The sequence below is a fragment of the Leptidea sinapis genome, chromosome 25, assembly GCF_905404315.1.
Source record: "Leptidea sinapis chromosome 25, ilLepSina1.1, whole genome shotgun sequence".
NCBI lineage: Eukaryota > Metazoa > Arthropoda > Insecta > Lepidoptera > Pieridae > Leptidea > Leptidea sinapis.
Window position 1 is genome coordinate 759808 of NC_066289.1, and position 27472 is coordinate 787279.

The 27472-nt window shown below is 35.6% G+C and overlaps 3 protein-coding genes across 3 annotated transcripts in view; 2 read left to right on the top strand and 1 right to left on the bottom strand.

The window, feature by feature from the left end:
• The window catches only part of LOC126972240 (transmembrane protein 127-like), a 551958-nt gene that overhangs the window by 417017 nt on the left and 107469 nt on the right, over positions 1 to 27472 (top strand). The gene's annotated exons all lie outside the window — the stretch shown is intronic.
• LOC126972219 (uncharacterized) lies at positions 897 to 20033 on the top strand. Its single transcript, XM_050818858.1, has 6 exons — positions 897 to 2099; positions 7802 to 7988; positions 9045 to 9249; positions 9330 to 9580; positions 12300 to 12416; positions 16163 to 20033. Exons 1-6 carry the CDS (start codon positions 1362 to 1364, stop codon positions 16255 to 16257), a joined length of 1593 nt encoding a protein of 530 aa, XP_050674815.1. The 5' UTR covers positions 897 to 1361; the 3' UTR covers positions 16258 to 20033.
• LOC126972242 (uncharacterized) lies at positions 20044 to 22335 on the bottom strand. Its single transcript, XM_050818889.1, has 3 exons — positions 21888 to 22335; positions 21056 to 21483; positions 20044 to 20268 (listed from the first exon to the last, which is right to left on the bottom strand). Exons 1-3 carry the CDS (start codon positions 21968 to 21970, stop codon positions 20096 to 20098), a joined length of 684 nt encoding a protein of 227 aa, XP_050674846.1. The 5' UTR covers positions 21971 to 22335; the 3' UTR covers positions 20044 to 20095.

The window sequence follows — 27472 nt, forward strand, 5'->3', positions numbered from 1 at the left end:
AATCTTGCGCCACAGACTAACAATCAAAATCTTTATTTATTCATTATTTTTCTAGAACTGCTGTACTGACCATTTTTAGTTATGTAGCAAGTAGTTTTTTTGTACAATACTTACAAAATATTTAAAACTAAATCTATATAAATATAAATGTTCACTGATGTAATAAGATAAATAATTCAACGAGTGAATAAAATTTTATTAATTTATCTGTTCTCTTTGGTGATAACTAAACATTTCTCGAATAGACATTGGCATTTGCATTTCGCTGGCAGCTGACACTAGAAAATAAGAGAAAATTACTTGAAAGATCAAAAGTACGATCTAGTAAATTGACATTCGATAACAATTTGATCGGTGGGTTGCGATTATGTGGAATTTTTTAATAAGAATTTGTACTTAATAAACTATTTATTTGGGTACCTTAATCCAATACTCATCATGAAAACAATATTCTTAAAATATTTTTAAACTTTTATCTGCGTCGACTAGCGAACACAATAATTATTACTTACAACATTAGTAACTACTATATTTTTAATCGAGATATCTCGACTCTCGAGACATTTTTATAATAATTGATTTGACATCGAAGTTTTTTTTGCCGATAAACCTAAAATATATAAATATTCTTCTTTAATTTTATTTTATATATAAAGGTACTCTATAATTTGATCGAAATAATATTCTTGTTAGTTGTTACCAATGAGTCTAATTAAATAAAACAACTCCTAATAATTCCTATTTAACCCCCTCCCGCACCGCTCAGCTGGTGGCTATTTTTCCTTTTTCCTCGAACAAGATTGGCAAATAACATCTATCTTTTATCTCTTTCTAGATTACCACAACTTCCTATATCTGTTTCTTTCTAATGACCTTTGAATATGCTGAATAATAATATTATGGTAAAATCTTTGTTTACTTCTCGACTGGTCTAATCTCGTGCGAGTGTTTTTGTTTTCATAACTAGAATTTATCGTGTGATTCCATTTATTATTGTTTATTTGTGTTTTCTTATTTTCGTGGTTACTGAATATACCTAGTGTGGACAGCGTCCTTTATAGCTTCGAAAGAAAACTGCTATTGGACATATCATAATTCTATGAGTGGATGATTTGTAAAAAATAGTTAAGTTTGTGTTGTGTTATATTATGTAATAATTGAAGTGAACAGAAGATGAATTCTACTCCCATAGAAAAAATCTTAGAAGTGGATGAAATAATTGGAATATAACAATTTACGAACAAAATAAACATTGTAAGCGACACGTGGGCTTCGGTGAATTAAAATCGATAAAGACTTGCGTGCGCCAGTCTATCAACGACACGAGTCTACATCAAGGTCAAACTATATAAACACGTGCAATGTCGGATTCTATTTACAATCAAGACTTTCTTTTTGATCCTGGTTTTGAGATAAAACAGGAATCGCCCTATGAATTGGGCTCAACTATGTCTGCATCAGTGCCTATACCACAGAAGCGTTCTGATTTCGATTTGAACTCTGATTTTGACCTTTGCTTGCAAGACAACCAAGGAGGCTCATTTCACAGTGTCCCAACCCTGCCTTACAACAAATTAACTTATGATGTTGACAACACAGCTAAGCTAGACACATTTAAAATGGAAGATGATGATATATTTCAAGTAGACAAGGCTGACCTAGTCTTGGGTCCAACTTTGGCTGAATTAAATGCAAATCCTGACACCTCCTTGGATGACTTAGACTTTGCAGATCTGTTGATGCCTGAGGAGAATGAGTACTGCATCCAAATAGGTGGAGCCATGACAGGATCGCGCAGAATTGTGAATAATTATTTAAGCAATACATCTGCAGTATCAACAGGAAGTCCATCCAGTCCATATCAACATAGCCAATTAGCATTTTCGCCATCAAGTCAACAGAGCTCGGCTTCGTCAAGTTTTGCCCAACCCGTTAACCATTTTCCAGAGATGTTGATGGGTATGGATGGCTATAGTAGGGAAATTTCACTGGGACAATCAGTACCAGCATCATGTGTTTTGCCCCATTATCCACTTACTGTGAAGACACAGCCAACACAGCTTTCATCATCAGCTCCAACACAGTTAACTATGGAACAGGTATGTACTTAAATGTTTTAAATATGGCTGACAAGTTACTTTGCTGTTTGTTTTTGATCCAGCAATAACTAAGTTTTCTACTCATTTTATTGTTTTTTATTAGTATGTGTGAATTTATGTTAGAATTTGAGTAGTCTCTACATTCTTGTACCTAATGCTTTTTGAGCATATTCTGAGAATGATTTTTATTTCTACCCTGTAGTAAAGTGCAAAATGCAAAATTTCTAATTTTACAATAAATTTATACCAAAATATAAAAACATTGTATACCTACTATTACTATTAAAACAAGAGCTGTTTTCTTCTTCTTGATTACTTAATTTATATAAAATTAGTACTTAGGAACTATTTTTACCGTATATATCACACTGTTTCCGTCAAATGATGTATTCAACACTGCCCATCCAAGTTGGATACAACAAGTGACCTCTTTTGCGATTTTTTTTTCAAAATTTCGAGGTAGAAATACTCGTCAACAATATCTGAAGTACAGTTCCCATGTGCGAGTAGGTTATGGGATTATGGACATTTGACATGATCTTCGTCTTGTTCATGTTCATTTTGAGACCTACTCCTTGGGAAGCTGTATGGAGGCCATCAAGCATATAGCTTAAGTCTTTCATGGTCTCTGCCATGATTACGATATTGTCTGCGAATTGAAGGTGAGTCATGTATCAGCCATTGATATTGATGCCTAGTCCAGAACAGCTTCTTCGTTATGATATCGCCTTGTCTGACTCCCGGCTGCAGTCTGACATAGTGGCGGTTCAATACTTCGCTATATCGGTAATCAATGTGGCACCTCTGGGAGAGACTCAAGCACCGCCCAGGTCTCGATCGAATCAAAGGCTTTCTCATAGTCCACGAATGCCAATCCTAGTGGCTGGTTATACTTCTCTGTCTTCTGTATAACCTGCCACAGCATATGTATGTTGTCTATGGTGCTAAAGCCTTTTTGGAATCCGGCTTGTTCAGGAGGCTGGAAGCCGTCAAGCCTGTGCACGAGATGATTCGTGATAACCCTAGAAAACAGCTTATATACATGGCTCAGAAGTGATATGGGCCTATAGTTCTTCAAAAGCATTTTGTCGCCCCTTTTGAAGAACAGCACCACTATACCTCTGGGAATGTGAATGACTGTTGAGATGTCCTCATACATGGCCTCCACCTCCTCGTCTGAGTGTGTCGAAGTCGGAGCATAAACCTGTATAACCTTCAATGCCGTTCAGTAATTCTGAGTATTAGGTATGCTACCCCAGTCGACACCTCAGTTACGTTGTTGAAGAGAGACTAGTGAACGAGCAACCCAACACCATACTGGGACAGTTGGTCGCCCTCCCGAAAGTAGAGCATGTGTCCGGAATTTTAGATTATCAAGTACCCACCCTGTGTTCGGACCTCAGATAACCCCACGACATCCCACCATAATCTGCTCAAAGCTTCCTCCAGTTCCTCCAACTTCTCGTCGGCCTGCCCCTGCAGGCACATATAACATTACTGGCCCTGGCGACATACAATGTACAAGACCCTTCTTGACATTGTATGTCGCCAGGGTGGTCTTCGTTTATGGTAGCCTTGCCTAACCCGGGGATTCTTACCACCCCCTGCCCCGTCGCTTATGTGACCGCTACCGTGGCCACCACGAGTGGGGCCGCCGAGGACTGGAGGTTGGTTCCTTATCGTATCGGTCATGTTTGGGAGGTTTTGCAACAATCGCCACTCTCACAAAGCTCAAAAAGCGGGTTGGCGATCGCAGTATATGGTGTGCTCTTAACAAAAGATGCTGCATCCTACGTTGTTTGTAACCGTTAGTCGCATCTTACGACACCCACGGCAGGAGATGGGGTAGTGCTATTCGACACCAAACGAAAACTATTATAAGCTACATGTAAAATAATACGCATTGACAGACGCTGCGTGAGCGCCAAAATCACGTCGATCTGAGGCATACCACTCGTTTAGAGTTTTCCCGCACCGGATATAATGAATTATATATATATGAATTTTTGTTGTGCTTTATTCATAGTATCAGCAATCCTAGTATGTTTTGAATAAAATTAAGAATAATAGAATTAAAAATAATAATTGAAATAAGCCCTTTGCAAAGCTAACAGATAAAAAATATCTATGGTGAAGTTTCAACCAGTATATATATATATATATGATCCCATAATTTGTCCAGCCCAGTGACTAATTTGAGTTGATACTGTCGGAAGTGTCCATGTTGTCCTGGTGTAATGATGGTCCTGCTCATGAGCGGTACTGGAGCGTTAACCTCTACCATGAACACGGTTATTGCTAATGTAACATAAATTTTAAAGAGTTAGGTGTTTTTGTAAATGAGTAATAATAATAATAATAGTATTCGAAACATTGAACACTAATTAATTTATTGGCAAAATTCTAAATAATATGTACAATACGTGTAACAATTGTTACAATTTATCAGTACACTCAAGTCAATTACTTTTGGAATTGCAATTTTTTAAATTAAAAATCAAATTACTGCTCCCGTCTTTCTAGTGTTAAAAGATTTAACAAAAATAGTATATAGTCAGCAAGATGAGTTTAAAAAAGGCTAAAGGAATTTAATATCAAATTTGAATTTAAAGAACTATGTAGGTATATAAATTTTACTAAGGTACAATTTATTTATTATAATGCAAAATATTTTCATCAATAGATAATACAATAAGTAAAATGATTAATTAATCACAAAAGTGCTATTAGAAAAACTTGTAATATTTTATGAGACTTAAAATTTTACAGTTCTTTTTAGTTTGTTTTAATTTAATACTAGTTCATGTAGTCAGACGGTTGAGATGATAAAATATTATTTTTGTGGGCTAACAACACAGAGTTTGTAGGTCACATTGGCCGAATTGGCTGCTGGTCAAAAACAATGATATTGATTCAGCACTTGGGTATTTACATACACTTGTACTTGTCAATTGAGTTGCAGGTGGTTTAAGTGAAGCACTGTCTCGCCTCACTGAGTACACCAAGCTTTTACGAATTAAGATTGGCCTTCTCATCATAGTCACCATACTTTTACGAATCAAGATTGGCCTTCTCATCATAGTCACCATGGAACTGAACTTCGCTCGATATATCGACGCGGAGTAGGTATATATATAGTATGCCTATATAGGCTGTGGCATTTAGAGGAGTGATCTCGAATCGTTGGATTATATTTTTCCGACCCCATCCCGAGACTGGATTTCAGACACATATCCCGTGCAAGCATATATACGTGGGTGACACTGAAAGTTTTTAGAACTGGCCAGTTGGAAACAATGCTAATGAAAACTTTTAATTAATTTCAATTCTTTGGTAACCTAATGTAGTATATTGCATTCATTTGTTATTTGTTTTTGTGAATTGGCGGCAAATTGAAAACTCTTGTCACACGTGAAAATGAACCTAACGCGAGAAAATTTTCGGTCAATTCGTTGTGGGCTTACTCAACAACAAAGCTATGATAGGCTGCGATTAGAATTTCTTAATGAAGCCTCATCTTGTGCCACTATTTACAATTGGTTTAACGAGTTTAAGCGCGGACGTAGCAATCTCAATGATGATCCTTAAACAGCGACTACTGAAGATAACATCAGTGCAGTGCGACGCATTATAGAGGAAGATAAGAGAGTGACCTATCAGCAGATACGGGAGAGCCTAGGCATTGGTATGAGTCAACTTCAAAAAATATTACACGAACATTTAGATGTCAGGAAGCTTTGTACCAGATGGATTCCCCATACTTTAACCGACGAACAGAAACACCTTCGCGTGGACTGGTGTCGCCAAATGTTAGATAAGTTCAACGGCGGTGACTCAAAAGCTGTATTTGACATCGTCATAGGTGATGAAAGCTGGATAGATTGCTAGAAACCCGAAACCAAAAGACAATCAGCTCAGTGGGTGTTTCCTTTCGAGGATCGGCCAACTAAGGTAAAGAAAGGAAGAAGTCAAGAATAAAAGATAATTGCCTCATTCTTTGGTCGTAAAGGTCATTTCGCGACAGTTGTGCATGAAGATGAAGGACAGTTACTGAAGATTGGTGTGTCAATCTCTGTTTGCCTGTTTTCTTGGAAAAAATTCGACTGCAGCGCCCTCGAAGCAGGATCCTCCTTCACCACGACAATGCTTCAGCGCACTCCGCAAAACGGACTGTGGAATATTTAACTATGGCAGGTGTCGAGATAATGAGTCATCCGCCATACAGTCCTGACCTGGCGCCCTGCGACTTTTATTTATTCGCAAGAACTAAAGATAAAATTACGAACACCTCGTATTCGCTTTACGAGCCCTGAAGATTCGGTGAAAGCGTACGAAAATGCCACAGAATGCCATAACCAAGCGTAAGGAAGAATGGGCCTACTGCGTTTTCAGTGGTTCCATCGAATGCGACGATGTGTACGGACCGGAGAATACTTCGAAAAACAATAAAAGTATTGAAAACTTTCTACATTAAGCCGTTTTCTAAACATTTTCAGCGTAACCTAGGTATGCAGAAGAAACAGTATAGGGGATTCGACACAGCATAGCGCGACCAGCGTTTATGCGTTTTAAGTCAGAACATGCACCATGACACCCCCATCAAAGAACTTTGCTATGTCCAGCCTCATAACTTTGTAGATAATGGAGGCAATTTGGTGGTAGTTAGACGGATACACCTTACCTAGGGACTAAATAATTTTGGGACTACGACTACGCATAGCTGAAAAAGACGGATAAGGACCGGCTCCAATTCTGGAACACATGTCCGCAGTACTATCAGGGGAATGCCAACGGCCCCGCCCGATTTATAAATGTCTAAGATTAAAAGCACAGCGATATGTGTGAGTCGCCCCGCGGAATATGAGGTGGTGATTTGAGGACCTTGGTCATCCATAGTCTAGTTAGGTGCATGGATGGAAAGGAGCCCAAGAGATCAACTTTCTGTCACCACCGAGTCACCTGTACAGTGACGCAATAGCAGGCTAGCAGAAATTTCCTTGGACAGCTTTGGCGAGTGACCGAACACACAAGCTTCCGAGGGAAGGCGTGCAAGTCTTGCCAATTCTGCCGTGCCCTGCTTCGACTTCGCCTCCGCAACAACTCTTTAGAGAGACCTAAATGTTGTAAAAATAAAGGCATTCATTGTGTGTTTTAAGTTCGATGGTGTTTTCATCCTTAGATATCATCGTATTGACCCAAACCTTATAGCACTCCTGTTTTCGGCGAGATCAGGAGCGGTCAAACCAAGGCTACCTGCAACAGATAGGCACCAAGGATCCTCCTGAATTAAGAAATCCATACCTTGCAGTACCACTGCAAGGTCTATACCTTGACGATCAGCAGTGGCATCTGGATAGTCCAGCGAAACACAGATCTACCTCCACGGATAGGATGTAAAAAAAATACCGAATCTCATCCAACTCTGGTGCCCAGTGCCATACGCAGCGGCATCGCTACGGTGCTCCGGCAGTGGTCCAACGAAACCAAATTAGGGTCGACAACAACAAGCTGTCTGGATGTGTCCAGTAAGGTCAACCGAAGGTATAAGGTACTCTTGGTAGATCATCCACCTGTTGTTCCTTCCAGTTATGTCAGACCATATGCTTAAAGCCAAGTCGTGAATAGATGTTCTGTGTTACCATTATGCAGCGGTAACTAAATTAATTTGACCAAGTATTTACTTTAAAATCCATTTGTTACAGATATGGCAACGCCGTGAGCCAAGAAGACACCTTTTATCCACAAGCTCAATAGCTGAAGCTGGCTCTGTGTCATCTTTGTCAGGAGGTCTACTCAGTCCTGGAACTATAGACTTTTCACAAGATGAAGATGACAGGGATAATGAATCAGATGAAGACAGTGATAGATATGAAGATCTTTCATCAGATGGTAATATATAATATCCGTTTAAATTTATAGTTTACTTAAAAATCTGTATTGCCAAAATGGGCCAGTGGCTATTCAAAGTGCTCAGGCCATCCTGTACGGTCTTGAATTACACATTTAGCTTTACTCCAGGTCATCCGTATGGTTTGTTATTTACCTTGGATGTTCCAATCTATGCATGCCTTGTTCTAATAATAATTATTAGAATCCTTTCAGTTTTTGGTATAAAAAAATATAGCTAATCATATGATTGTTTTGCCTCGTAATCTTCAGCCATTCAGACTGAATCAGGGGTGGGACTGACGCCTTAAAGTGACGTTTTCAGAATACAGTAGTGCCATCTGTTAGTTGGCCCGAAAATGAAAGCTTTGTCAGCTGTCATTCGCTTTGAAACCTTTCAACTTTTCTTTGTGTCACTGCCCAGTGCCCACTGGTCATAAAATGGCGGCTACTTCTAGCGTTTGTGCATGTGTCTAGCTCTCGTGTTCCATATTGCATATTTACACTACTAAATCTATCCTTTATGTTCTATGTTGGGACAAAATTAAATAACTAACTACGCGTAATTTCAACATGGTAAAAAATTGCAATACCTACATTAAAAAGTAGAGTTAGTTATTTAATTGCGTCACAACAATAAAAGTGAATTTTGTAATTTCGAGCTTATATATAGTTATTTTCGGGGCCAATCTCCAGGTGGCGCTAGTTTTCAAATAGCCAGCTCATAATGCGTAGAGAGGGCTCTTTTTTCCCTATATATTATTATACTCTTTGGACTAAATCAAATGAGACGGAAGCCGCTCTTTTATACCCCAGTCCCATGAAATGACGCGCTGTAATTGGTCGGCTTTTGTGACGTATTACCCCCGGAAGAGATACGTAAGAAAGGTGATGGGACTAAATTTCTCATTTGATTCAGTCTTGTGCCAGATTTTGGCGAGACAACACGACCTGAGGATGCCTCGTGTAGAGGCGAAACACGTGTCGAATTTAGACAACCACAAAGACAAATTTGCTGATTTTAGGTTTATTACTTAAATAATTTTATGGTTATTACAGAATCAAATGATGAAAGTCATGAAAAGAAAGAACCACGTCGGAACATCAAAAAGGAAAGATTCTTCTGGCAATATAATGTTCAGGCAAAAGGACCTAAAGGACAGCGACTTATATTAAATAAAAAGTCTGAAGATCCTCATGTGCTAAATTCAGTTACTGACCCAGTTTTCAGTCCTAACTGTAATGTTAAAGGCATAAAACACAGGTACAAAACTCAAGAAGAGCTATTACTATAACATTTTTACATGCAACACCTTCAATAATTAATTGATATGTCATTTTCAGTGGTAAGGCAAGAAAAGGTGATGGAAATGACCTAACGCCCAACCCAAAAAAATTATACCACATTGGACTTGAATTAAATGATTTGGGAAAAGTAATCAACGATATGATTCCAGTTAGCGAGTTACCCTTTAATGTTCGACCCAAAACGAGAAAGGAGAAAAATAAACTTGCTTCCAGAGCTTGCCGATTAAAAAAGAAAGCACAACATGAAGCAAATAAATTGAAACTTTATGGCCTACAACAAGAACATAGTAGGTGTCCTGTTATATATTGTTTGAAGTATTTGGAATTTATATAGCAACACTTATTAGTTGTTGTGTAGTCAATTTATATAGCAATCCGTTCATTAGCTTAGGAGTTCACTGCAAACAAACATCAGGACACTGGATTTATATACAGGGTGTCCCAAAGTTATGGGACAAGAAGGGAAAGTACCTTAAATATCGAAGATAGGCTATTTTACTGAAAGAAGACTTTATGTTATTTTTAAAAGTTAATACTTCTGCATTCAAAGATTTTCTAAAAATTACTGGCCTCGTTTGGGAATCGATCCGACTAAAATTTAAAAAAAAAACACCCCTACTTTTATAATTCCAATCGAAAGAATGGCCAAAAACTAATAACGCTTCTTAAGTAACATAGTATTTTAAAAGAAAGTAGTCAATTAAGTGGGTATTTTTTTGTAAATTAATTAAATGCTCAAAATGTGATACTAAGATAATAATTTACTAAAATTATTTTCACCATCCGATGTCTGTATATGATCTGATTTGCTTGAAGTTTTGTAGAGTCATGTATCAAGGACCTACAATTATATTACACAAATAAAATTTGAAAAACAAAATTTTATGAATGATGCGGGATTCGAACCCACGACCTTCGGCGTTCTGTGCCGGTGCTCTAACCAACTGAGCTCCGTTCGAGTACCGCCTCGTTATAAAATTCTATTTGCTTTGTTCAACTCTCAGGTTCTTTTTTTACAATCAACAACAGAATTAAAAAATTATCAATTTCTAATTACTTATAAGTTCTTTTGATTTTATTTTGAGACGTAATAAGAGGAAAATAATTATTAAATATGGCTTATAATAATAGTTGAGGTCTAAAACCAGATGTACCAATATTTATTGATATTAGTGGATATTTTAACCGACTTCAAAACCTATTTATTAAAACCTATTTAATCGAAAACCTATTTTTGCGTGCGCTGCAAAAATAGGTTTTCGATTTTACACCTTGTGTTACAAAATAGCAATTTTATTACGGATCCCTAATTTTGAAAAAAAAACATAGCCTATAGCCTTCCTCGATAAATGGACTACCCAACACTGAAAGAATCATTCAAATCGGACCAGTAGTACCAGAGATTAGCGCGTTCAAACAAACAAACAAACAAACACTGCAGCTTTATATATTAGTATAGATTTCTTTGGTAGTTTGATGAGAGTTTGGTTATGTTCTGATTATGGGATCAATGAAATGTAACAGATCTCTTCAAATATTACGAGGATATTAACGATACTCGGGCAAATCGGTCTGTGGCAGAATTTCTGCCTATGATCAAATTCCAATACGCTTATACGTTCATTGCTGCATTGCAACATGACGCAATCGTTCTACCTGTTTTTGGGTTCTTCGCAAGTCTCTCCGTCCTCGTCTAGTCTAGTTTTCCTCTGTTTAGATTCTCCCTGAATATTGTTTTGGAATGGATTTCTTGTCCTAGTTACCAATGCATAGTAGAGATGCAGTACGTGTTTAACCATTAATCAGGCCGGTCCCAGTTACCAATAACCATTCATTCGTAGATTATCATCTAGAGTGAGTGAAATTCCTGATCTCGTATTACATTGAAATCACAAAATTTCAATTGTGTTTCTTCTTTTACGTACCAACCATATGAAAAGTGGGAGGCTCTTTTGCACAGGATGCCGGCTAGATTATGGGTACCACAGCGGCGCCTATTTCTGCCGTGAAGCAGTAATGTGTAAGCATTACTGTTTAGGTCTGAAGGGCACCGTAGCTAGTGAAATTACTGGGCAAATGAGACCTTACAATTTATCTATAAATTCACTTATATTTATAAAGTTTTGGGCCATGTCAAGAGTCTTGAGCGGCACTGCATTGTAATGGGTAGGGTGTATCACCATCAGCAGAATGTCCTGCTCGTCTCGTCCCTTATTTACATAAACAAACCCCTCACCTACAAAATTATTTATTTTAGTTCGCATTAATAATTATTAGCTATAATATAATTTGTTTTGGCACTCAAGGTCCTTAGCGATTAAGTGTTAGAAAGAACATTTTTTGTTTGTTGCCAACTTAGATAATGTATACTTACGTGTGGATAGAGCCTCTTGCAGCTAGACAACCGAAGAAAACAGGCCAGGTTTATTACTATAGTGTGCGTGACAAGCTACGTCTTACTCGCGCGGTGTATGTCACTTTGTCTGTTAACCTCAATTTTTTCGATGTTTTCACAGCTATCTAGACGTATAAATGATCTAGGGTTGCCTGAATAAAATAATATATAATATTACTAGCTGACCCAGCAAACGTTGTGTTGCCGATATTAAAATCGCGATACAAAAGTAACTGTTGATCGTAGATGGGTGAAAACTTGAAGTTGTATGTATTTTTTATGCTGACTCATAATCAAAAAAATAAAAATAAAAAAATAAAAATCGTGTGGAGCACTCTTAACATTTAGGGAGATGAAAAATAGATGTTTATTTTTTTTATTTATTCATGTATAGGAAACAAACAGTATTATGATACTTAAATAATAATAAAACTTTCACCAGTGAAGTTTCCAACAATTTCGTTTTTTTCCGATTCTCAGACCTACCCAATATGCACTCAAAATTTCATGAGAATCGGTCAAGCCGTTTCGAAGGAGTTTAACTACAAACACCGCGACATGAGAATTTTATATATTATTAGATTATTATTATATTTATCTTCTGTTTACAGAACGCCTTTTAAATGGAATAAGTCAAATGAAGCGAATATTGAGTAACCGGATTTCTATGTCTGATAATAATGTGGACTGGAGTTCACTTATCAATAAAGTAGTCGCTAAGGCAACAGGTAAAATATTATCTCTTCATTGCTTTTAATATAAAACTGAAAACAGCTTTTGTTAAATTGTGAACACCGAATATATATTATAATTAAGTTTTATATTAGGCCATCTGTTAGTCGTCTAGGATGACGCGAAAAAAAATGTCATTTGCAATATTCTACTAAAACAGCCAGTGTAAGTAATTATTATTAGAGTTGCAGTGGTGAAGATTGAAGATGGTATTGCCGATATTAAAATCGCGATATAAAAGTAACTGTTGATCGTAGATGGGTGAAAATTTGAAGTTGTATGTTATGTTATATGTATATGTTGTATTTTTAATGCTGACCCATAATCAAACAAATTTGAAAAAAAATGTAAAACAAATTAAAAAAAAATTTCGACGTGGACCACCCTTAACATTTAGGGGGATGAAAATAAGATGTTGTCCGATTCTCAGACCTACCATGCACTGAAAATTTCATGACCATCGCTCAAGCCGTTTCGAAGGAGTTTAACTACAAACACCGCGACATGATAATTTTATATATTAGATATAGGGTTTAGATGTATGTTTAGACTTTAGAGTAATGGCAGCCCTGCCGATTTTAATGTCTAAAATAACAAAAAAATCAACAATGCGGGAAATACGTAAGACCTATTTTTAATTTTCTTCTAGTTACTGTTCAGTATAGTGGTGAACGAAAGAGTTCAATAGGAGCGAGGCCTCGCGGTCTTATTTTTCCATAAAAAGCATTATTATTTTCTTAAAATTGATTCCTTTAGACTTATTTTCGATGGGTCCAGCGTCTCCCAACTTTTTGGTATTGTGAGTTGTTCATTTTCAGAGACATAACCACGATGAATATATTAAAAATCACGTTGTTTTGGTAACATGTATACGATAGAGACATATATAAGTTATCGAATGTTTAACGATAGATTTTGAATATACCACGCGTTACAAGGAACATCTGCTTGTAAAAATAGAAAATTTGTGCCTGTGCGGGAAGATTCCGCATAGGTCATGTAATCCGCGCGACACTATACACATTTTAAGGGAATGAACCACGTTTCACCATGTTTCACCTAATAAATAGTTAATAAATACTACCTACCACCAGTGGGAGGCTACTTTGCACCGGATGCCGGCTAGATTATGGGCACTAAGGCGCCTATTTCTGCCGTGAAGCAGTACCTAATGCGTAAGGCGCCTTAGCTAGTGGAATTACTGGGCAAATGAGACTTGACAACTTATGTCTCAAAGTGACGAGCGCAATTGTAATGCCGCTCAGAATTTATCTGTTTTTCAATAATCCTGAGCGGCACTGCATTGGCGTATCAATTACCATCAGTTGAACGTACTGCTCGCCTTGTCCCTTATTTTCATAAAAAAATACTACCGAACTTATCGGGAAAATATGATTCTCAAATATAATAGATTAGAGATTAAATATGAGATTGAAAACAAAATAGCGCTCAATCGTATTTTGTAGATTCATTTAAGTTGTTTATTATACTGTATAATTTATTTTATTACCAATAAGTACTTACTTACAATTGAACCGGTTTCATTGTCAGGTGTTATAACAACCTCATCTGACAATAATGCTGTAATGTTTGCATCATGTAATAACATAATGAACATGATATTGTTTTTTTTATTAGCTGATGCCCGCGACTTCGTCCGCATAGATAAAGGGTTTTTTAAAAAAAAAACAAGTTTGGTATTGAAGATTATCTCTTGTCGTATTCCAATTCCGGATCCCGTTTTCACTCCCGTTCCCAACATATTATGTATGAATCATCTTTCGAGGAAGATTGCTATGACAAACTAAACCCACTATCGGAATAGTTACAGCTCACCGACGGGAATTTCAGTTTTTCACAATTCCCGCGGGAACTTTGGATTTTTCCAGGATAAAATGTAGCCTATGTCCTTTCCATATCGCTGTACCAAATATTATCGATATCCGTAGCTCCGGCGTAAAAGCGTAACAAACTTTCTTTTATGTTAATAAGGGACGAGACGAGCGGGACGTTCAGCTGATGGTAATTGATACGCTCTGCCCATTGCAATGCAGTGCCGCTCCGGATTCTTGAAAACCCTAATTCATGTGTCATTAAGAGCGTTACCGACCTAATAAACGTTAGGTCGGTAACGCTCTTAATTCCTCTTTGTTACAAGATAGTATAGGCCGTGGTGATCACCTAGGTACCACCAGGTGACCCATATGTATGTTCTCTTCTTCCATATAATAACGTGTCGTCGTAAACGGTTTCAGTGTAGACGAGCTCGTTGCTCAACTGGAACATAAATAGCATTTATGAATTTCTAAGTTATAGGGGTGATAGGGGAGGTTTGGGCGCTCGGGAGACCCTTTAATTTTTCCACTATCAGATTCATTCATTATTGATATCATTGAGATTCAGAATACCACTTGAAAAATTATGCCTAAAGCCCGCTCTACATTCACTCGAGAATCTCCCGAGAAAGCAAGAAAAACACGTGAAACGCGAACGTGAAACCGATTCACATATTCTTCGCAGGTTCTCGCCGTGTTCTCCTATTTTTGACGGTTTTTTGGCGCGAGATAAAGGAGCTCAGAACGCAAGAACAGACGAGAACTTCTATTGACTCTACACTCACATATTTGTCAGTGTCGGAAGCGAGAGACTCGTACATTATAAGACTTTTGCGCAGTATTTACTGAGCATCGATATGAGCCGGATTTGGACGACCGAATAAGAATTGGCAATCCTAGAATATTTTCAAGCAGAACCTCAGGTTTTGTGGAATATAGGTTTAAAAGATAATAAAAATCCACGATACATAGAAACGCGTTAGCACCTTGATGGAATTACCCATTCATGAATTAAAAAACAAACAAAAAAAACTTGTCGCAGCACTTACTTCTGCGTCCGTTGTCATCGAGCGTTTTAGAATTTTATTGAGAACATTGAGAGTGTGTACTGTGTACCCAAACAAGCTCTCGCCGAGAATTTCGCTGAGATTATCGGCAAGGATCTCACTTGAATTTGGAGCGCGCATTGGGCGTGAGAACAGGCGCTTTTTCTTTACTAAAATATCAAACATTAATTAAAATATTTTAAAGTAGATTTTTCATCTTTTATAGTAGTGTTTCTCAAAGTGGGCGATAATGCCCCCTTGTGGGCGTTAGAGACCTAGAGTGGGGCGTTAAAGGGCCCATATAAAAATGGGGGGCATTGGCGTGGCTTAGGGGAGCGATGGTTTATTTGGCATTCAGCTACTTTATATTTAAATTTCAAATAACACCATTATTTGTGCACTCATCCCTGATTTTACGGATCCGTGAAAAAAATACGAATAAAATGTACGTTTTTGTATGATGACGAATTTTAAACGTATGAGTGCAGAAACGCTCTAATTAGTTCATATTTCTGCTCTTCTCTGATCTGGTATATAACTATTCTAGGACTTGTACTAGGAGTGTATAAAAATTGCTGAATAAAAATTGATTTTCAAAGGGGGCGGTACAAGAAATAAGTTTGATAATATCTGTTTTATAGGTATTTACTACCAAAAAGGGCGGCCGTTTGTTTACAGTTTTTTAATTTTTATGATAAATGAAAATGAGGGTACTATCGTGTGAAGTACCTACCTCGACTGTTTCATATCAAATTGTTTACGAAGTCAGGGCATGCTTAAGTGTTTTGAGTTCTGACCATGCTGACTCATCATCATACTTAGAGACCTCATATTATTTTAAAATTCTTTTATTCTTTTCAGAGGTGCAAATAGCTGGAACAACATCAGAATTTGTAAACAAAATATTAGAGAATGTGAAAGCTGGCCAAAGCAACGGTGGTTTGAAGGGAATCTAATTTCTATTTTATTTACAAATTTGTGTAATTATGAACGAAAGGCTGTTTTATGTACCTCCAAAGTTATTTAGAAAAGAAACATTTCTATTTTATTAAAGCTTAGTTGTTGTCCAAGACAATTTATAATTTTTGTATGAATGGATATAACTAACATCCATTGTAGTCATTAGTAATTTCATTAATTCAGGCAACTAAGGTAATGTCATATTGTATTAATTAATCAATTCATTTACGGTTTCATGCCATAATATACTAAAGGTTATATTATAATATTATTTGTAGCTTGTAGTAGATTTTAGAATAATTTATGATTTTATCTATATATGTGTATTTAGGAACTTATTTTGGCATATAATAGTGTTGTATATATATATGATGTATTAGCATTGCAATAGTATTCCGAGCATGGAAGATATAGTAGGTACTGTGTCCATCTATATGTTTAGATGTATTATAGGCACTTACAACTCAAAATGAAATGCCAAAATGTAAAATAATAAACTGTTCTGGTATAATATTAAGAGCGCTATTTTGTATTTTCCAACAGCCCATATTAATTGAAAAAAAACCAACTCTACAGTAATGAGAGTGTTCTAACATTATTAAAATATGATATTTATACGTTTTATATGTGCACATAAAAAAAACAACCCTTATTAAAAATGTAGGGATATGAATTACAGGACATAGGTGATTTGAATGTATATGAATGAAAAGTGAATTTATAATGAAAGGCAACATTAAAGGTTAAGAGTTCATTTAAATGATCTCAGTCTGATTTTAATAAGGGTTATTATTTAGACCTAAGGAGCAACCAAATAGGAATTATAGTTTTAAATAATCGATTTAACATTTTTAAAGTATCAGAATCATTTAATCCCATAGGGATTTTATATTTAGCTTAAGGTAGATAAACTTAGCATAATATTATGTTAACTTGCGTGGTAGATAATATTTTATGTAGATTTCATCAGATAATCGTTGCTTTTAAACTTAAATGTGTGCGTCTATTTCAAGGGCATATTTATCTTAAGTGCCGTCTCTTATTCAAAGATCAACTATATTTATTATAATTAAAATTATACAAAATATTAGTTTTTGACAGATTCTTTAGAGGAAGATACGATTGGTCCAAACTAGCCGATACCTACACCGATTAAACGTGAGTGAAGCCATTTTAAATATTAATATTACTAAGAATTATCACCTCACGAAAGTTCCAATACTTAAAATATTTTCTGATATTTATATAAAAGTGGAGCATAAATTTTAGGTGGTAACAAAAAGTTTTTACTCCACTAAAGAAGAAGATTGTCGCAGCACAAAATATTGTGAAAATTTGTGAAAGAATTGTTATATCGGCTTCTACTATGTAAGAGCCTGTGTACACTAACAACCTGTTATGACGGCAATTTTGATTTGACGTTTGTCTGCTCACGAATTTTCATTAGAATGATCAAAAAAAGTTAGTTTAAAAGCAGTCTCCACATAATCTGAATAACACGGCAGTATTAACTCGCGAAGTTTATATGTCCAAAGTACGAAATATACTAGAATACTTGGTGTTATCAATTAGATGTAGGTAATAATTAAAGTAACGTGCTAAAATACTCGTTATTGGAAGTTATCAGATTTGTTATAATTTGTATATTGATTTTACGATTTATAAGTACCTGCGCTATAAATTATTGTAGATATAAATTGATAGATTTTTTTAGCTTTAATTACATTTCATAAACATACAAAAATAGGTCGCTTGTCTATAGTTATGGTGCATGGTCACCCATATTAATATCGAATATATTGATTTAGATTAGTAACTATAGGATATGAATATTTTTATATATATTTTATATAATTGGTACCTACCTACTTTATCTAAAATAGATCATTTAATAAATAATTATATTGGTGATAGACATTATTTTTAATCAACATAATTTACTTTTAAACATATTATAAGTCCGTCAACTTAACTCGGAACCTGGCAGATGACAATTCTAGGAAGTACGGTCAGCAAGAAAGACTCAACAAAAGCGTTTAAAGTCAAGTACGTCAGTAAAAATAGAATTAAATCTCGTACTAAATTTCCGATCCAATTTTTTATAGCATAAGATCACAAAATGCTGCGCGATCCAGATTCCAGGAGCTCTTGAAAAAAAAAAGTTTTTGGCCAATGTCTCGGAAAGTATGCCCTTTATTAATAAAATTCGCATCTTTTATTTCCTGTAAAACTAACGATTGTTCGGCCGAAAATTCTTAAAATATTGGATTAATCAGAAATGCATCTATCTAATTCTATAGATCAGTTTTTTCTCTACAACTTTTGTTTTAAACTTTTTTGTAATGTCCATACTTATTGAGATAAGTTTAATGTTGGACTACCGAGCGTAGTCGAAAATTTCATACAGTATAATGTTTCAAATTTAAAAAATATCCCGACCGTTTTTCCTTAAAAATTTATAGTTCATTTCCTAATGCTAAAGCCGGACCTGCGTCTATCGTAACGATGCAGATAATTCGCGCAATGGTACAATCTACGCAAATGTAACAGTAAAATAAATCAAAATCACTTTATTCATGTAGGTCACGGAAATGACACGTATGAATGTCAAAAAAAAATTTTTTTTTCTTAGTGAATCTTCTGCTACTTCGTAAAGGGTTGAGCTAAAGAGAAGAATTAGCAAGAAACTCATTGCCACTCTTTTAAATCATGATTTAAATTTTCATCGTTTTACAAGTATTCCAGCATATAACATAACATTCTATTATAGTCGCCAAAACGTTTAGGAAGTTGTGTTGTGGCGATCTTCAATTACTGCACGATAATTCATTTAAAATTACGAAGCCACTAATCTGACCACCGTTATACGCAGGTCCGGCCCTAGCATTACCTGCAATAGTAACGAATTATATATATATATTATATTTATATTGCGTTCAACTAAAATATTTAGTAATTATTATTAATTATGTTCGGATGGTGGAATAAAATGTAGGAAAACGAGCTTAACAGTGTATTAATGAATAATAATCTACTGGTGTTCAGTGTGTTAACGCTACTAACAGTACGACGGCCGCGGCGGGTTGGGGGACACGGAGAGGGAGAATGGTCGTTCCTCGACTCAGGTCCCGAGTTAACTTGTGGCTTGTACAATCTCTCATTCAACTTAGTAAATAGATTAAAGGAGTTGAAACTTGAGAAATATTTTAAGAAATTTGAATAAATACATATAAAATTTGGCTTACATTATCAATATTATAAAATATGTATTTATCTACTATATGATAGGAGTCCTAAAAAATGAGACTTCTTATTTATAAAGTTGTCAATAATATGTTGAATATATATAATATTTTAGCATTTATTTGTTGTAACTCAAATTGTTATAAATCCTTTGTGATTTTTTTTAAAATGATGATGCATGTTGTGCAATCCTTTAAATTTTTTTTTATCTATACTTGATGTTAAATTTGTATATTTTTTCTAATAATAACAGGTAGGTTATCATATATAAGTGTGAATATCAAGCTAAATCTGTTATTTTATTATATTATTATATCTGGATCACTTGTTGTACTATAAATATTTATTTGTTAACCTTTTATTTCAGCCTAAGTTTGTAACAAATCATTACAGGTTTTTTTTTCTAATAACTTTGACTGTTTGCGATTTCACAGGCTGTGCTTTGTTTTAAATTTTATATTATGTTTATAATTTTAATAAAGAATTTATGTCTAAAGATTTACTTGTTATATTAGTTACAATAAATAAGAAACAACAAATAACATGTTTTATTTTATGATTTATTATAAACATAATCTTTTCCATCACAGATCATATATATAAATTAGAGTTAACAATGTTATTTGATCCAATATTTGTTTCATAAGAAACAGAAAGATTTTCCAACAAATTATGTATTGCCTTCATTTGATGACTTTCTAGAAATTCAAGGTAGTAAAGCACTGCAGTGGCAGGTAAATTCAAATGTTCCCTTAAACTTAAAACTGGAAAGAAAAAAAACATTAATATAAACTTAGCTTTCTATTTAAACAATCAGAGGTATGGTATTTCTTTTGTAGTCATACCAATACAGTATTATTTTAAAAAGAGCATGACAAACTAGAAGCCTTGCCGCGATTTTTGGATTATTTTCGTGATTCTTTTGAAAGTACCCATGTCTTATTGTTCTGGACACTCGTCTTATTGTACTGGACACACTTGCAAGGATGCACATTCCATTATTTGGTTGTGAATGGCAGAATTTTGAAAAAAAAAAATATGTTGCTGATCAACAGACACATCAACTATTCATTGTACTAGTTTCTGAGGGGTACAGCAGGTTAGTTGTATGGTCAAGGGTTAAGAAACGACAATGGCCTGTTGTGGCTCAGTCGTGTTTTCCATCAACAGTCAACACACTTGCATTGACTGTGATATATTATTCAACACTGATCAACATTATGCAGCACTGAAGCACCACCTCCTCCTTACAAGTCAACAGTGATCATACAACACTGATGACTGTGCCTACACATATGGCGAATTAATCATAAATGTTCACACAGAACATTATTTTTGTATAAGGGACAACAAGACCTCACTTGTCGGTAGGATTTGAGAAGAGCAATTAGATAAATAGAATAATTAGAGATCAGCAAACTCTAACAAGTGCTGTTTTCTTGTGTTGCTTACTGCTTCTTGGCATAAATTTGTTTTAATATGAAGTGCTAAAACAGACAGACTTTTCTTCCTAACAAACACAAATTAAATATAAATTTTTGGTAAATTTACCTCCAGCAGTTACACCTGAAATTATGTTAGGTTGTTCCAATCTTGTAAAATGAAGTCCTTTTAAATTTGAAGATTTTATAGATGTACACAAAGACCTTATTACACATGAATGATTGCGGGTGTGTGTGGTTTGGTATTCCATTATGGGTTTATTTAATACCGACACAACATCTCTGCTTGCAATAAGAATTTCTCTTAACAGCTCAACTATTTCACTACTGTAGAGCAAATCATAGTCTTTCAGTACACAAATGTAGGAGTCGCTATATTTAACTTTATACAAGCACAAATTTATGTTCTTGATGCTGTTAATTAGTTCAACTGATTCTTGCTTCTGTAATCTTATACAGTCTGAAGTGAACTTTCCATCAAGTATAATTAGCAACTTAATATTTTTTGGAACTTCTAAAGGTGATTGCCAGACTAACCTGCAATTTATATTATAATATATCAAAATATATATCCTGGGTCCTGAAACAGAATTACTCTACAAAACTAGTATATCCCTTTATAAGTTATGTGAATGTGATTTCAGATTTACTATTACTGATTACAAAGAATCATTTGTATAGAATGTATATGTGATATATGTTGAAAATAAGAATTTAATGGGTACTTTTATATAATTTGTGTTTACCTATTATAATATTTTATTTTATTAAAATGGAACAAGAAATTATAATTATTGACAGTTTAAAAAATATTACAGTTGGAACAAGTAAACTAACTAAAGTTATAATCGCCAATTTTGATCAAGGATTTGGAAAAACGTAATAAAGTAAATTTATAAGAATTAAAGTTATATTATTAATATGATTTAAAATTAAATTACTTAGATACGTTGCTCAGCAAATCATCATCCCAGTCTTCCCATGCCGTTCTGGTAGCCGGTTCGAATATTTCTCCAAAATTCATTTTTAATTTTGAACGTTTTCCCACAATCTACCGTCAATAAAATAAGACAAATCTATATTTCGAGCTCCAGTAATATATTCGTCCCTGTCCTGTTGCGAATATAATTTCGTTTAATTGTTTTATTTATTACCGAGACGGTATTGTACCCTAGCTACATAATCGTGCTATAAATTTGTAAAAATTGTTGAAACTTGAAATGGATAACACTTGTGGGCTAACAAATAACAGATGATGTATCTTGACACAAACACACAATTTATTGTTCGTTATTTTCACTAGTCATTCTGTAGGTATAAGCCCGACGTCCGTCAACTTAACTCGGGACCTGTCACCTGGCTCGAATGACTGTTCTAGGAGGTAGGTACGGTCAGCATGTAAAAACATTGCGTGCGTACAAAGTACACATGTCAGAAGTGAAACCTGCATGGTGCATGAACCTCTAAACTGCTGCTGGTACGTGTTGCTAGGATGATACATGATTTCAACCGCTATGAAAGACATTCCTACCACCACTAATATATATAATAATATGTTCTCCTGGTGTCTATGTAGTAATACGTCGTGCGCTTGGAGTCAGAATATATCAAGGTATACCTTAATATATTTAAGTCTTCGCGCTATATTTAAGACAATCTCTTCTTTTACTATTATCGCCTGGTACCAAAACATTGTATTATGCTTCCTATCTCATTATCTCCCATGTTAAATAGTATGAATTGATGTGACTGTTCTTTTTACTGTCGCTTTTTCGTTTCATCGACTTTCAAATCACAACGATGAAAAAGAAGATTTCACTTCAATAGTATGCATATTTCTGTCTCATTCTTTGCCGGCTTCATCCTATACATTTTTGTATTTGTGTCTCTTACCTGTCGTTTTTTCCGTTGCATCCGGTCTGAAATCACAACGATTCTAAAGAAGTTTCACTTCAAAACCCATTATTTTTGTAAGTGTTGTGAAGGGTCGCCTACTGAGCATGAATTCACAAATTGCTGACAGATCTAGATGGAGCTCTTGAAAAAATGAGCCAAAAATCAACAAAAAATCAGCCAAAAAGCTGATGTTTCGGAAACGATGCACGTTAGGGCAACAATTATGGGTATCATTGTTATAGAAACTAAAGTTTCGCATCTTTTAATTCCTGTAAACTTTTTGATGTGAAACTTCTTCAGGCGCATGTGGGTAAATTTTTTACAAATGAAATGGAACCGTCACGGAAATTTGAGAGGTTTTTGTTCAAGAAGAGGAGTAGGTTTTTGTTAAAGGGAGAGAGCGATTGACACCGATTGAGGAAGAGTTTTTCTTACTCTTAGAAGAGTAGAGGGAGATTGAGACCGATTGAGATAGAATGAAAAAGGGCGAACGTAGCATGAAGGATATGGCGCCGCTAGTAAGAAGAACAACTCCGCTACGAGCGTTGTATCATACAGGTTAAGGTGGCGGTCGCGAGTATGTAGAAAACGCATTTAATCAAAAATTACATGACTTGCGTTGCTTATGGTTGGAAAGGCCGTAATGAGAAATCAGATGTCATGATCACTGTGTTTTGTTTTGAGCTATTTTTGATTTATGTGTTATAAGATATTGGATTTTGAATTTACTTTGTGAAACGCTTATGTTTATGGTTTCCGTATATAAATATTTAAACTCATATTATAGCCATTTTTTAGAAAAATATACTAAGTATTGGTTCCTCGTGTTGTGCAGTCACAATTATGCTATCGATACGATGAACATTAAAGTATACTGTAAACATGACTGCTTTGAATTAAAAATATTATATTACCCAATATAACTACCAATTTACATGTTCGTAAGACTCTAAGAGCTAAGAAAAATTGCCAGGTTCTTATGGAATAATAAGTAGGGAAATCTATTTTTGTTATTTCCATTGTATTATTGAATTTTTTGTGTAGGTTCCGGGCGGATGACAAATAAAGAAGCTTTCAAAAAATTCTCAGATTAGCAAAGCATGTTGTTTCAAGTTCTTAATTGGAAGGTAAAAGAAGAAAAGTTCGTTGCAGAGATGCCGTGCCATTCAAAAGTTATTCTACTTATTTGCGAAAAATATAATCCAAAAATAAGCAACATAAGAATAGCTCTTGTTGCCCTGTTGAAAATAAACGCCACCTATTACTTCTGTCTATTTTTTTTGTATTTATACTTTAGTTACCATTTCACCGGAAAGTCTCATCATCCGAACCGAGAATAACCAAACAGACTGCCAAAATTATTATTGAAGTGAAAACATCTATAGCGGCGCTGAGTGATTTTCTTGGTGTGTATAAAATGGTAAACTCTCGTCAGGACATGAGGCTTGATCGAAAATTCGTAAGACAATCGTTGAAATGATGGATGAAAGATTTATGCTTCTAACTAATTATAGATCAGCTATTTCACCTTAATGATCATACGGTCATTGGACCAGTAGTTGAATCATTGTGATTGCCAAGATGAAACACCGCGAGGTCGAGGGATCGAATCTCAGCCGTAAAATATTTTTCAGTTTATTATAAATGAAAGTTGATTTTTCTTAAAGATAAACTTTTTAATGTAAAGTAATTGTAATAGTTCTGAAGTGTTATTTTTTTATGTAATATTAATTGCGATTTTGTGTACGATAGCTCAATAAAATTATATTGAAAATATTGTATTTACCCACATAAATGCTAGTACTTTTATACTGATAAATAAAACAATTCGTGCTAAATGATTTCCTAACCATTAAAAAATGCACAACACATTTTTTAATGTCCCCGTGCACTTATTGAGATGGCGAAGAACTCTTGGTATTAGTGCTGGCGGTGGGAAGACCAACCCCAGTTTCAAGTTCCATGTTCGACTGAAGGCATCCGTGTATAGGCTGTTCCGGTCCGAGACATCTTCGGTTACATAATTGGATATGACTGCCGAACATTTTTAAGCGAACAGGTCTACTTGTGGAGTTCCAAACTTCTGAAAGATTTGGCCAAAAATTGCTTCGCTTAAGTGTCATTCCGGTAGAGCATTTTGCCTTGATAAGCTTTCTGCAATGCCATTTAATTTCCCTGGGAGATATCTGACTGTTATAGTGATATTCAGTTGCGCAGCTAGGTTTAGTATCTTCGAAGCTGTCTTCAGTAAGATAGTTGATTTCGTCCCCCCCTGTTTGTTGATATAGGCTATGGTTGTTCGGTTGTCGGATTGAAAAATAATCGAATCTGGTTGGAGTGCCAGGCTTTTTGTTTGTCGTTCCACCTTCCTACCAATTCTTTGCTGTTCATTAAAGCTCCCCACCCTGTGTCTGCTGCATCTGTCGTTATGAAGGCTGATGCTGGTTTCCTGTACATAGGGGAAGATTTGTGTAAATTTTGAGTTCACCATGTGAGATCTTCCCTGGCGGCTTGGTCGATGGTCACTAGTTTGCGACGGTTAGACTTTGGTAGGTGTATTGACGATTTCTGGATATTTCTGCAGTGTGGGCGACCTAAGGGTACTACTTCTGCAGCAAGATTTAGCTTCCCTGCTATTCTTTTTGTATCCCACCAGTTCCAGTGACCCACTTTGAGAAGTTTCGTTATGTGTGTGAAATGCTTTTATTTTTTCTGGTGGCAAGTACTTCAAGTTTCTCTCTGTATCCCAGATTACTCCCAAGTATTCAACGCAGCGCGTAGGTGTAGTTATAGACTTCGAATGGTTCAGACACCAACCGAGACTTTCCAAAAGCTCTATGGCGAAGCGTCCTTTGCTGGAATAAAATCTCTGAGTCTTCGTGCATCAGCAGAAAATTGTCTAAGTACACGATCACTTTTAGTTGTTTCTCTCTTAGGTACTGTGCTAACCAATTTGTGATCTTCGCAAATGCTGACGGGGCACTTGCAAGTCCGAATGGAAGACATGTCATATCGAAAAATGACTGATTGTGCTGGAATGTTAGGTACCGTTGGTGTGCATGAGCGACTGGGATGTGCTCTTTCTCCTACAGGTGATTTGGTATTGAATATACGTTTGGGAGGTGAAACCTTGGAGTGCTTACGAAATTGTTGAGTTTCTTTAAATTTATTATAATTCTGTAATCTCCATTCGGTTTCTTTCTCAAAAATATTGGAGACACAAATCCTCTTGAGTACCTTATGGGTATAGCTGCTTTCGATTTCAAAAGTTCCGATATTTGGGTCGATATAACATCTGGATTTTCGTTCGTCACTTTTGCTTGTATTTCTGTATTTTAAAGTCATTAGAGGTGGTTTTTGTAGGAAGGGTATTCTGTAATTTTGAATCATTGATAAAATTGTGCGGGGTGCTCCTATACTTTCCCATATATGGGTGAATTGGGCTAGTTGACCCGCTTGAAATGCGTCAGAGCTCTTTGGTATGATGATTGGTCGATCGTTTGTTGCAACTGTTTGAATTGTTGTATTGAGGTGTCGTAGTTTTTCTGTTGTTATTACGTGTGTTTCCACGAAATGGCTCTTTGTTGATGAAGTTCTTTCTGTTATTGTGGAAATTCTTTGATGATGCGCTTTGCTTATTTTTCGAAGGTTTTCTGGATTTTGCGGGAAACATCTTATGTGGTTCTCCGTGATCTTTCACCACTTCGCTGAGTGATTTTTCGGAAAACAAATGAGTATCAGACGGAGGGATGTCATGTAGGATTTCGTTTAGTGCTTTGTTAGAAGCTTTGTATAGTTGTCTTCTTTGATGAATAATTTAAGATCTCTTCCCGCATGTATATTGAAGTAGAGCATCTGATGTCTTTTTAAATTTAGATTCAGAACCTAAGAGCTCTTTATTGACTTGGCTTTTAAGCTCTGGATTAAGATTTTGACAACATTCTTCGAAGTGTTTACGTTGTTGTAGAAGACCATGACTTATAGCTGCCAGTGTACTGTCGATTCGTTCGAGGATTGACACGCTGTGCCAGAAAGGGGTAGCGAGTGCTAAATGGCTGATAACTTTAAGTGACGTGAATACCGAGTCACCTGAAATTGTTTCTGGACATCAGCGTAGCGTATGTTTTTCCATGTATCTTCGCCTAAACGTTGGCAGCTTGAGCCTTGTTTTGCGAGTTCTGGATCAGCTTTAGCAATTTTTACTTGAGATTCAACAACTAATAGTGAGAAATCGATATCAGTTTCGGTTGTTTGAAGCTGAGGATTTTCTTTTTGTAATTCAAGTAGTTTTCGTTGAGCATCTATTATTTGTATTCTAAGAGATTCTTCTTGGCTGATTTGTGCTCCTTTATTTTCATCAGCATCATTAGATTTAATGGGTGTCCAGATATTAGGTGGTGTTGCGTTCGACTCTGCTGATACATTGAGATCCTCTGTGGCACTGTCAGGTGATCTATGTTCTAGCTTCATTTCAATTTTAGACATCTTTTCTTCTTGATTTTGACTGAGTTGTACTATACACTCAAACATCTTATTCTGTCGTATTAGTTGTTCTACAAGAAGTGATAGTAGGTCTTCGCTTTTTGCTGATAAAGCGGGTAGGAGAGTAGGACAATGCCTCTTTGGAGAA